Source organism: Oncorhynchus mykiss, chromosome 16, assembly GCF_013265735.2.
Source record: "Oncorhynchus mykiss isolate Arlee chromosome 16, USDA_OmykA_1.1, whole genome shotgun sequence".
Taxonomy (NCBI): Eukaryota; Metazoa; Chordata; class Actinopteri; order Salmoniformes; family Salmonidae; genus Oncorhynchus; species Oncorhynchus mykiss.
This window is the reverse complement of record NC_048580.1, coordinates 47,013,420-47,026,217: the sequence shown is the minus strand read 5'-3', so window position 1 is coordinate 47,026,217 and position 12,798 is coordinate 47,013,420. Positions and strand designations below refer to the sequence as shown.

The following is a 12,798-nucleotide window of genomic DNA, read 5'->3' as shown; positions in this document are numbered from 1 at the left end:
ATAAACATATACAGGCCTGGGAGGTTGGAACAGGGAAGCAGTTCTCGCTCAATTATAGATGGATGCTTTCAGTGGCAGTCAGACATTACCAGCACTGTAAATTACATCAATTAAAGCTGGATCAATATAATCTCCAACTACCAAAATCAAACCATAGCATAGCTAGTAGTGGTGTAAAGTATTTAACTAAAAATACTTTAAAGTACTACTTAAGTCGTTTTTTGAGGTAAATGTACTTTACTCTATTTATATATATATATATATATATATATATATATTTTTTTTTTTACTCTACTACATTCCCAAAGAAAATAATATACTTTTTACTCCATACATTTTCCCTGATACCCAAAAGTACTTGTTACATTTTGAATGATTAGCAGGTCAGGAAAATTGTCAAATTCACACACGTATCAAGAGAACATCCCTGGTCATCCCTACTGCCTCTGATTTTGCAGACTCACTAAACACAAATGGTTTGTTTGTGAATTATGTCTGAGTGTTGGGAGTGTGCTCCTTGGCTATCCGTGTGTAATATATATATATATATATATATATATATATATATATATATATATATATATATACACACTGCTCAAAAAAATAAAGGGAACACTTAAACAACACAATGTAACTCCAAGTCAATCACACTTCTGTGAAATCAAACTGTCCACTTAGGAAGCAACACTGATTGACAATAAATTTCACATGCTGTTGTGCAAATGGAATAGACAACAGGTGGAAATTATAGGAAATTAGCAAGACACCCCCAATAAAGGAGTGGTTCTCCAGGTGGGGACCACAGACCACTTCTCAGTTCCTATGCTTCCTGGCTGATGTTTTGGTCACTTTTGAATGCTGGCGGTGCTTTCACTCTAGTGGTAGCATGAGAGTCTACAACCCACACAAGTGGCTCAGGTAGTGCAGCTCATCCAGGATGGCACATCAATGCAAGCTGTGGCAAGAAGGTTTGCTGTGTCTGTCAGTGTAGTGTCTAGAGCATGGAGGTGTGACCAGGAGACAGGCCAGAACATCACCATATGCTGGTGCGGTTGGCCCTGGGCTCCTCCTAATGCAAGACAATGCTAGACCTCATGTGGCTGGAGTGTGTCAGCAGTTCCTGCAAGAGGAAGGCATTGATGCTATGGACTGGCCCGCCCGTTCCCCAGACCTGAATCCAATTGAGCACATCTGGGACATCATGTCTCGCTCCATCCACCAACGCCACGTTGCACCAGACTGTCCAGGAGTTGGCAGATGCTTTAGTCCAGGTCTGGGAGGAGATCCCTCAGGAGACCATCCACCACCTCATCAGGAGCATGCCCAGGCGTTGTAGGGAGGTCATACAGGCACGTGGAGGCCACACACACTACTGAGCCTCATTTTGACTTGTTTTAAGGACATTACATCAAAGTTGGATCAGCCTGTAGTGTGGTTTTCCACTTTAATTTTGAGTGTGACTCCAAATCCAGACCTCCATGGGTTGATATATTTGATTTCCATTGATAATTTGTGAGATTTTGTTGTCAGCACATTCAACTATGTAAAGAAAAAAGTATTTAATAAGAATATTTCATTCATTCAGATCTACGATGTGTTATTTTAGTGTTCCCTTTATTTTTTTGAGCAGTGTATATATATATATATATATATATATATTAATATCGTGCTGTCTGGTTTGCTTAATATAACACATTTGAAATTATATTTAATTTTACTTTTAATACTTAAGTATATTTGAGCAATTACATTACTGTTTAATGAAAATCAAACAAGGTACAGCTAACAAGTTAGCTAGGCTAATTTCAAATATATCATAAACTGTGTTGCATCACCATTTTGCTAATCAACTTAATGAAATGTATTTAAAAATGGGTGCTTATCACAGCACAGTTGTTGCAGACGAAAAGTCAACCAAATCCAACTTTTTATTTAGAATTTGGGAGCTTACCTTTTAAATATTCTTCCATCTTTACTTCATCGACAAAATCCAAGGAGCTCTCGCTAGCCAATGGTTGGGTGGATCCGATTTTAGATTGAAAGCCCAAATGACCAATAGACTTCTACTGTAGCTCAAGCGTGGAAAACAAACACATTTTACACATGGCTACATTGTAATAAACACTAGCAATTCAACCAAACAAGCAGCTCTCTGTGTGATGTACAGTGGTTATTTTATTCAGTATGTGCATATCATAAATATATTATAGTAATTTGCAACCAGCAAGACTTCAATGACAAACACAGGCTAATGCAAATACAAAACGCTCACAAAATGTTTTGAGGTCTCATCATTTCGAACAGTCTTTATTGATGCAGTAGTTATTCTGAATTGTCAATACTGATTTCTAGGATGGGTTATTGACACATCAGAGTCAAACAATAAACATGGGAAATGCTTGAAGGCAAATGCAGAACTTATTAGGAATAAATAAAGCTGTCAATTAGGATATTTCCTTATTCTGCTTCATTACTGCTCTATACTAAGGTGTCCTAATCTTGACTCGTGCAAGCCTCTCAGGTCCTTCAGTGAGAAGCAGGGCTCTCTTTTCTACGTTGAAAACCTAAAAACTCCACTAAAACCTAGACAACACAGATATTCCTTGACGACCTCATTGCACATTGTCAGTGTTCATTTAATTTTGTACTGTGTTTAACATTCTAGAAGTAAAGTTACATTGGCTTATGGTTGGACAGTAGAGTATGTGATTGGTTGATCACTTCTGCTCCCGCCTCCAGATGATGACCATGCCTGTGGAATCAGCAGAGGCCAGTAAACTCTCGTCACAGTTGAAGCTGACGTCCAGCACTGGGCCACCGTGACCCTGCAGCTTGTTGACTATGGCCTTAGTGTTGCGCTCCACATCGAAGAAGTAGACACAGGCGTCCTCACTGCCAGTCACTGTAATTAAAGGTTAGGAGAAAATGGGGAGGAAAAAGAGAAACAAAGAGGGACAAGTGAGAGAGAATACTGGTGTGAACGGTCCTATGCTATAACTATGTTATAACTGAATGTTATGACCTATGAATGTTTTCATCTTTGGCTTCACTGAGTTGATGTACTGACAACCAGTACACAATTGATGTCCCCAAGTGTGGCGCACTTTTGTCTCTAATATCTATACCAGAGAGTAAGGCAGTGTGAGTGAGGCTCATACCAACACAGGCACCCTGTCTGAACGACATGAGAGGGCAGAAGATGCTGTGGAGGGGCTGGGAGCCGTGTTTGATGGGGAAGCTCGTCTTCAGCTGCAGAGTACCTTCATTATCCACCACCCTGTAAAGATGAGACGGTCACAGAACCAGTCAAACTCTGCATGCAGTGCACAGAGTGGATCACGCCTTCCTTGTTTATGCGATAGCATACAAGTACGTATCACTGATATTACATACACGTTCCAATGCAAAATGCAGCAGTTAATGAAACTACGACAGTTACATTAATTTTTAAGTGTTTGTATTATAACTAATTGAGCCTCTCTCTGTGTGTGTGAGACCTGTAGAGTAGCAGTTTGTTGACACAGGCATTGATAAGCAGGGATGGGTCTCGGGCCTCTCTGCTGATCCAGGAGCGGGCAGAGATGCTGCAGATGGAACTGCCCTCACTCACCACCAGCCGCTTGGCTTTGGTCAGCTTCCCTGTGGGTTGAAATTCAGAGTTGTTAGACACACACAACACTTTCCTATGCTTGTGGCCTAGTACTTTGGGTTTTTGATAAAGCGCTTTATAAATAAAATTAATTCATACTAATTATTCATAAAAAGCAGGGAGGTTTTTCCTCAGTCTACCTGTGGCCATGTCAAACAGGAAGGAGAATATGCTGCCCCTGTCATCCCCGGCCCACAGGATCCTCCCAGGGGCATCAAAGGACATAGACAGCACCCGTCCTGTCAGCTTACTAGAACCTCCCTTCACCTTCTTCCCTGTGGAGATGTTTACCACCTGCAGGAGGTGCTTACTGTTCCCCACCTGGAGAACGGAAGAGGTCATGGGGTCAGGGGGAGCATTGGTAAAGGTCAGGGAAGCCGTAAGGAAGACAGTTTGACCATTGTAGAGACAACGCTTTTACTATGACTCACTACTGTGAGGTTGTTGTTCATGGGCTGGAAGGTGCAGCAGAGCAGTTCGCTGGCTTCAGGGTCTCTGACCTCACGGATACACCTCCCGTCCCCCGTGTTCCAAATACGCAGCGTCCCATCCTTTGACGTCGACACGATGACGTCGTTGCTAAGGGACCAAGCGAAGTCGGTGACGGGACCTGCGTGACCCTTCAGGATCACCTTCACACTGGGCGGGGACGAGAACAGGGTCATGATGGACAGGGTGCTGTCCAATGAGCAGCAGGCTAGGAGGTGCTTGTCATCGTTAGCAAACTGCAGCCGTGGAACTAGAGGAGAAGAAGGAACCCAACAAAACATGAGAATAAGACACAGAAATATGTCGGTACTTGCATTGAGCGGCAGGGTAGCCTAGTGGTTAGAGCGTTGGACTGCCAAACTGCAGCCATTCCACAAACATTCAAGGTTGCAAGTTCAAACCCCCGAGCTGACAAGGTACAAATCTGTCGTTCTGCCCCTGAACAGGCAGTTAACCCACTGTTCCTAGGCCGTCATTATAAATAAGAATTTGTTCTTAACTGACTTGCCTAGTTAAAAAAAGGTTTAAAAAAAATGATATCTTTCCATTACATACTGCCATTTCCACTCACCTGCAGCGTCCACGTGTTGGTCAAATATGTGGTGCATGCCAGCAAAAGCATAGTTCTCGCTCAGAGTGGTGTCCCCGGCCATGGCACGGCTAGCCTCTGCCACAGAGGTTGGCACCAAGGCACCTGAGGGCCTGTAGGCACAAACAAACCAACATTTCCAATCAGGAAGAATCACTTATTACACATTTGACCATCACTCAATGAAATGCTGTGCTTATAAAGAAGTGTTTAAAAAGAAAAGAGACTAAAGGATGAATGGGGTCAGTAAGGAGTGGCTGGGGTTACCGCTCATCGTAGACTGCCCTGTTCATCTGGGCCTGTAACTGGTAGGAGCCTCTGCTCACCGATCGACGGTGACCACGAGCCCCCTGAGCACGGGGGTCCTCCTCAAAGTCCTGTCAAGAAAGAGGGTGGGAGAAAGAGCAAGCAGACCTAATGGAGTGAGTGCAAGTGCATGCAGTGAGAGACTTACAGGCCATATAAAAACAATCATCTTCTCAACCTGCCTACATCACCAAACTGCCTACGTTTGTCTTTCTCCCTCCATCTCAATTTACCTTGTCGGCATCTCATCTCAGTCTAATCTTGACTGTTCAAGCTGCTTATTGACAGTACTCTCTTTCTGTCTGCCTCGCGCTCACTCTGCCCTTGTCTCAGTCTAACCTCCATGCGGTCCAGTGTGGTGCGGGAGCTGCGCACACTGCTGGCCCTGAAGCTGCTCTGCTCAGACAGGGGTCCGTAGCGCAGGCCCAGCAGCTGGCTGCGCAGCCTCACGTAACGCCTGCGCAGCCCCGGCTCAAAGCCACACTTGGCGTTCTCCCTGAGCAGCTGGCTGCGCCGGCGGATGTATTGCGTGCGGAACTGTGGGAACGTAGGTGTGCGGTAAGCATTGTATCTGTGAAGGGATCACAGGAAGGGGTAGTGAGGGAGAGAGACAGACAACAGTTATTAGCAACAGTAGGATCTTTGAATGGTAATTTCTCACTTTGTACCTTTAGATCATTTTGCTTGAACTGAGGACTGATGTATAAGTAATAGGTGTACTATTCACTAATACAAACATGCTGACAGCAGTTTTACTACAATCAAGGCCCTTGGCTAGCCTGGTTTAACCATACTAACGACTGCGCTCACCATTGTTTCAGCAGCGGTCAGTCTAGTTTAACCAGGCTATCCCTAGACAGCAATCCATGCCAGATTTGTATCAGTAGACTTGTTTGTATCAGTACTCTGAGGTCATGTTGTGCCACCAGTTCTTTAAATTAGAGACCTACCTTGCATCCACTGCCAACACCTGCTGCCAAACTGCAGCCATTCCACAAACATTCAAGGTAGAGAGGACGCCACGGCCAGGGCAGATATCAGATCCCTATTAACACAAACAGCACAGCTAATTAGAGAATGGTAGGGGAGTAAGCTACATGAAGGCTAATTCAATTTAGCCTCCAGAGTGAGTGGTACAGAACACTGCCAGCTACAGCGACATTGATCACGGGATCTAGCTACAGCGGCATTGATCACGGGATCTAGCTGCAGCGGCATTGATCACGGGATCTAGCTGCAGCGGCATTGATCACGGGATCTAGCTGCAGCGGCATTGATCACGGGATCTAGCTACAGCGGCATTGATCACGGGATCTAGCTGCAGCGGCATTGATCACAGGATCTAGCTGCAGCGGCATTGATCACGGGATCTAGCTGCAGCGGCATTGATCACGGGATCTAGCTGCAGCGGCATTGATCACGGGATCTAGCTGCAGCGGCATTGATCACGGGATCTAGCTGCAGCGGCATTGATCACGGGATCTAGCTGCAGCGGCATTGATCACGGGATCTAGCTGCAGCGGCATTGATCACGGGATCTAGCTGCAGCGACATTGATCACAGGATCTAGCTGCAGCGGCATTGATCCCGGGATCTAGCTGCAGCGGCATTGATCCCGGGATCTAGCTGCAGCGGCATTGATCCCGGGATCTAGCTGCAGCGGCATTGATCCCGGGATCTCGCTGCAGCGGCATTGATCCCGGGATCTCGCTGCAGCGGCATTGATCCCGGGATCTAGCTGCAGCGGCATTGATCCCGGGATCTAGCTGCAGGGGCATTAATCATGGGATCTAGCTACAGCGGCATTAATCACGGGATCTAGCTACAGCGGCATTAATCACGGGATCTAGCTACAGAGGCAAAGAAAGCCAGCATTGGGCACAGTGTAATGTCATTTGTGTTCCAGATGGTAGCTACTCTGTCATAACAGGACAGGTAGAAACAGACACGATCCAGCGATTGACTTCTTGACATTAAAGGGTTGCCCTATTATAACGACAGCTACATTGCTAGTCACAGAATATCAATGACAAAAGAAACAGGGCCGAAATGTTTTATGCAGATGCCACAAAAGTAGCTTGCTAATCGACCCGGTTAGTCTATGACTGCTCACGAACGTCGGCTTCAAAGTGCTTATACTATGTGAAAACAGCTATGCTAGCCCTTGATCATGACTCAGTTCCATTACATATACAAAAGTATGTGAACACCCCTTCAAATTAGTGGATTCGGCTATTTCAGACACACCCATTGCTGACAGGTGTATAAAATCGAGCACACAGCCTTGCAATCTCCATAGACAAACATTGGAAGTAGAATGGCCTTACTGAAGATGTCAGTGACTTTCAACGTGGCACCGCCATAGGATGCCACCTTTCCAACAAGTCAGTACATCAAATTTATTCCCTGCTAGAGCTGCCCTGGTCAGTTGTAAGTGCTGTTATTGTGAAGTGGAAACGTCTCGGAGCAACAACGGATCAGACGCAAAGTGGTAGGCCACACAAACTAACAGAACGGGAACGCCGAGTGCTGAAGCGTGTAAAAATGTCTGCCCTCTGTTGCAACACTCACTACTGAGTTCCAAACTGCCTCTGGAAGCAACGTCAGCACAAGAACTGTTCATCGGGAGCTTTATGAAATGGGTTTCCATGGCCGAGCAGCTGCACAAAAGCCTAAGATCACCATGCGCAATGCCAAGTGGTGGCATTGGAAACGTAGTCGCTGGAGTGATGAATCACTCTTTACCATCTGACAGTCCATAAGACAAGTCTGGACTTGATGGATGCTTGGAGAATGCTACCTGCCCCAATGCATAGTGCCAACTGTAAAGTTTGGTGTAGAAGGCGTCATGGTCTGGGGCTGTTTTTCAGGGTTTGGCCTAGGCCCCTTAGTTGCAGAGAAGGGACATCTTAACGCTACAGCATATAATTACATTCTAGATCTAGACAATTCTGTGCTTCCAACTTTGTGGCAACAGTTTAGGGAAGGCCCTTTCCTGTTTCAGCATGATAATGCCCCAATACACAAAGTGAGGTCCATACAGAAATGGTTTGTAGAGATCGGTGTGGAATAACTTGACTGGCCTGCACAGAGCCCTGACCTCAAACACCTTTGGGATGAATTGGAACGCTGACTGTGAGCCAGGTATATCGCCAAACATTAGTGCCTCACTAATACTCTTGTGGCTGAATGGAAGCAAGTCCCCGCAGCAATATTCAAACATATAGTGGAAAGCCTTCCCTGAAGAGGGGAGGCTGTTATAGCAGAAAAGGGGGACCAACTCCATATTAATGCCCATGATTTTGGAATGAGATAATCGACGAGCAGGTGTCCACACTTTTGGTCATGTAGTGTAAGTCATTGAAGAAGGGGTCTTCTGTAGGGGGAAGTTTTGTTAAGACTAGAGCCACAACGATTGGTCTGAACATTAACATGCATTGCTTGCCTTAAGTTTTTGAAGCATAAGGACCTTATCTTTCATATCAGCAAGAAATGATTTTCAAAAAACAAAAGGTTAAATTGATACACACCTTTATAGGGTTAGGGTTCCCACATGGCCATATTTCCATGTTTGAGTGCTTGTAAAGATGAAAGACAGAGTGGACTACCTGTGCTAATTAGTTATCTAGGTCTCAGAACACCTGTGTGTAAAGGGAAGACAGACACCACAAAAAAATCCGTCACTGCGTTAAAACACTGTACAGGAAGTGTGTCTTTTGGATTTGTGAACTTATTTTGATGTGATATGAAAGTACAGGGTTATGTTTCTAGAACCGTACCGCAATTGAGAATCAATTCACGTTTAGATAATGAATTTGGTTGTTTTAGCTTCCAAAGCCAATTTGCCATGTAAGTTAATGTTCGGCTCCTTTAGTCAAATATTGGGCTAGCTACAGTTGCTTGCTAGCCATGTCTGATCAATAACTGGACGCCCCTGTCCTCAAATGCCACTTAGCAGACTGATTTTGTTTATTTCTTCAAAAGCAGTTTAAACTACATCCTTTACCATAAAAATGACGGTCAACATATAAAGAAAACATCACAGATGGCTCACCTTCCTTCCTTAGCGTTTCGCTGTCAGTGTCAAATTGTGGCACCATTGATCCTGCCCACGTGCGCAGCTACGCTGACTTGTAAAACATGTGGCTGACGCAGGATTGTTTAAACGCAATCAATATGATTTACAAATCAAATAATACGTCTGTACGCCAAAATGTTTGTACGCAGAGTTCGTACAGTCTTTAATAAACCAGGAAATCATGGCAATTAGGGCATTTAACAAAGAAATGCCTAAGCGTTTTGTGTTTTTTTGTTGTTATTCCAAGTTTTGCTTAGCTCTGTTGTTTATTTTCCAATACCCAACATATTCAACATGTATTATATAGTAATGGTTGTATATCAATTACGTCTACTAAAAAGCTTGCCCAGTTTTCCTGGTTCCACTTCTGTATTTCATCACTAGGTGGAGACCTTGACCGCAACACACATTGGTACCCTGAGTACCAGCCTGTATGGCCTCTCATTCGCACCACCATCTGAAGAGAGTTTTCTCCCTAATTGTCTTCCCCGTGCCCTAAATGAACTCGTCCATTTCCTCTGTGAATATTCCAAAGAAAAACAATATTGGGGATAGCTTAGTGAGATCTGACCTGCCCACTCAGACACTCTACACCAGTGGAGGCTGCTGAGGGGAGGACGGCTCATAATAACGTCTGGAATTGAGCAAATTGAATGACATCAAACACGTGGAAACCATGGAAACCATGTGTTTAATGTATTTGATACCCTTCCACCAATTCTGCTCCACCCATTACCACGAGCCCGTCCTCACAAATTAAGGTGCCACCAACCTCCTGTGCTTGACACCCATTCCAAATGGGAATTACAAATGTGGCTCATGTGCACAGTGCAATAGCACTATAAAAACATCCTTCTTCAGACACCCACATACAGGTAAAAAAAAAAAAAAACTCCCTGTTAGGAGTATCAGCTCATGCAAGACAAAGTGAGTAATCTATCTCATAACCTGTTCATGTGGAAAATCCTACGTGGGACAAACAAAAAGACAATTAAACAACACATAGCTGAACACCGCAGCTCAATCAGATGTAAGAACACAGACTATTCCGTAGCAGCTCACTTTGTTGAAGCTAGCCATCTCCTCCCTCAAATACACAGGTATTGAGCATGTTACTCTACCAAGGAGAGGAGGTAACATCGAGATCCTATTACTACAGAGGGAGGCCTACTGGATAAAAAAAAAACATTGACCTCTAGTGGTCTGAATATTGACTTTGATCTCAGGCCCTTCTTATGAACAATTCTCCTTTTTTTAATCAATAAGTCTGATAAATGAATATATTCTTTCTACAGTTTATCAGTTTACAACCAATGTCCCCCTTTTTGATGATATTTATTATGCATTATGGTTGAACCAAAATATTACATGGAACCAAAAATGTTAATGTAATTGGAAACAATTAAATGTATGTATGTTGATGCTAATATGATGTCACATATCAAATTATGTTGCCATATGATAATACTAGCCTAGTGTACTCAACATGCTGTAAACTATTGTCTTTTAAGTTTCCCTCAATTAATTCTCATCAACTTAATAATTATGGCACAACCCTCACTATTGACATTGGTGGCACTAATAGCACTGTTTGTCTATATAACCTGGTTTAAGCATTCATGACACTACACTGAAGAAGGCAGTGATGCCGAAACATTGGTGGTTTACCCAATATATTACTGGGAGTTTATATATAGAATGTGGACTCTCTTTATTTATTTTGATAGCTTACAGTTTATTCACCGTTAGTCAGCACCTCTACACAAAGTAATTTATCTGGTTGCTTTTTATTCGACTTCAGCGCTTTTCATAACAATCTAAAAGTGCTTCAAAAGCAGAAACATAAATAATACACATACATACTATTATCTCTATGTAGGCCAGTATGCCTAAAATAATATCCTAGGACAAAGCCATTTGTTGTTGAATTTGAGGACAATGGCACAGCTCATCGTCCATACAATGGTGGGATTATGAGTTTGGGTCGCGCGCTCAGACGTTTCACCTGAGCTCAGCAAAGGCCGGCAGGACAGTGTGCCTCTCGAGCGGCTGACGGGGCTCTTTGCATTTTCCCTGCGCTCTTTCCCGAAGGGGCCCCGGCGAAGGGAGCACTCAGGTGCTGGAGCCATAAATGAGCGATCTGGACGCCACATAAGCACTGAGTTTTCTAAATAACACACAGACTTTGGACCACATCCAAAATGCCCGGAACAAAAGGTATTTCTAAAGTAGTTTTTATGCTTTCATGTAGCCTATATATTTGTATTAGGCTATAGCATATTATTATTATTTTATAGAAAATCAATTATTATATATAAAGGCTTTTCTCAAGGCAGTGTGTAATGTAGTGAATTTAGGCCAGTGCTATATTTGTGTTTTATTCTATTCAAGCTAAATGATGAATTTGGGACTATCCATCTAGATAAATTGAACTCAGTAATAAAGTAAAAGATAAAAAGTGTTAAATTCCCTAAGTCTCCCCTACAGTCATCAATTGACTTGATTATATGAACGTTATTGCAAAATTGAAAAGAAAATGCACCCTCTTCTTACCTGGATCATCATGAAGGGGACAGTTACTCTAAAGACTAATATATCAACATTCTTTCATCATTTGCAGGTAACAAATCTGACAAGAAATCAGCTACCAAGGTAAGAACAAGAAACCAGTACACAGTCCTCATTCATTGTAAGTTAAACATTCAAGTTTGAGTTTCTCTAAATTGAATTTCCCCCCATTTAATCTCCACAGCAACCTCAGAGTCCTAAGGAGCAACCGAAGAAAGCTGATCAGAAAGGAGATGATAACAAAAAGCAAGGAGGTAAGCATTAGACTAATCTAGGACCGAGGGTAGGAGGATCATGGTCTTTTTAACAGCCTCATGTACAAGGTTTCATTTTCTAAGTTTAAATGAACTCAATCCAGTCCTTGCTCTCAAAATGATTGGAGAGAGCTGGACCAAATGAATTACAGTTGGCTATCACTACCCATTGTTATGTGAGAAGCATGGCCCCTGTCTATTTCTGTGTTCCGTCCCCTCGCAGGACAGCCGAAGGGAGAGAAGCAATAATTTCCAGGCATTTGTGAAGATGGCTCTGGAGACTCTGCTGGGATCCTGCCGTCGCAAACATGGGGGTCCTTGGGGCAGGCAAGGCTGAAAAGCAGCCTCCCATCCTCTCCCCATCTCCCTTGGAACTGCATACAGGCCCCGTCTTGATACACAACTGTGCCTACTTGCTCTCACAAGGGCAGAAAGTGACCCAGATTTCCATCCATCAGTGACCCACTGTGTGACCTTTCTTCCCACCCTGTTTCTCCTCGCTCATTGTCTGCTCTGGATTGTAGAACTCTTAGACATGGACGGACACAAGGTCAAACCCAGCCAATGTTCCGAGCGTCCCCAGAAACTGAAACCTTGACCACTCCCAATCTTTCCCTCTTCCCAACCAAAGTTCCTTATTTTGATCAAATGTCCAAACCATTCTTGTAAATAAGCAAATAAATCATTTTTTCCTAAAACAGTTCAGCAGTTTCTTGTTGTTACATGTTCACACAATATTGTCGAATGCCATGTAAGAACAGGTCTGCTTGGCAGAAATGGTTTACTTTAAGCTAGAATCCTTAGCTGCTAAATCCATTTTTGGACTTATAAATGAATGATATATACTGGACCCATTGATTCTTGA

The 12,798-nt window shown here is 43.4% G+C and overlaps 1 protein-coding gene and 1 long non-coding RNA gene across 4 annotated transcripts; one reads left to right on the top strand and one right to left on the bottom strand.

Moving 5' to 3' along the window:
* Positions 1-2,155: 2,155 nt before the first annotated feature.
* On the bottom strand, positions 2,156-9,229 carry LOC110492781 (WD repeat-containing protein 13). Of its 3 annotated transcripts, none has more exons than XM_021567262.2 (11): positions 9,088-9,210; positions 8,564-8,674; positions 5,984-6,078; positions 5,373-5,604; positions 4,995-5,104; positions 4,710-4,840; positions 4,081-4,388; positions 3,790-3,970; positions 3,498-3,639; positions 3,159-3,277; positions 2,156-2,902 (listed from the first exon to the last, which is right to left on the bottom strand). In XM_021567262.2, exons 2-11 carry the CDS (start codon positions 8,600-8,602, stop codon positions 2,718-2,720), a joined length of 1,542 nt encoding a protein of 513 aa, XP_021422937.2. In that variant the 5' UTR covers positions 8,603-8,674; positions 9,088-9,210; the 3' UTR covers positions 2,156-2,717. The 3 variants fall into 3 exon arrangements, with proteins under 3 accessions (XP_021422937.2, XP_036801741.1, XP_021422938.2); XM_036945846.1 differs by lacking the exon at positions 9,088-9,210 and adding an exon at positions 8,813-9,041; XM_021567263.2 differs by lacking the exon at positions 8,564-8,674 and having other exon boundaries at positions 9,088-9,229.
* Positions 9,230-11,156: 1,927 nt separating this feature from the next.
* Positions 11,157-12,633, top strand: LOC110492780. The gene is made up of 4 exons (XR_002469079.2): positions 11,157-11,328; positions 11,732-11,763; positions 11,864-11,933; positions 12,157-12,633. It is a non-coding gene; the product is annotated as an uncharacterized LOC110492780 (long non-coding RNA).
* The last annotated feature ends 165 nt before the right edge of the window (positions 12,634-12,798 follow it).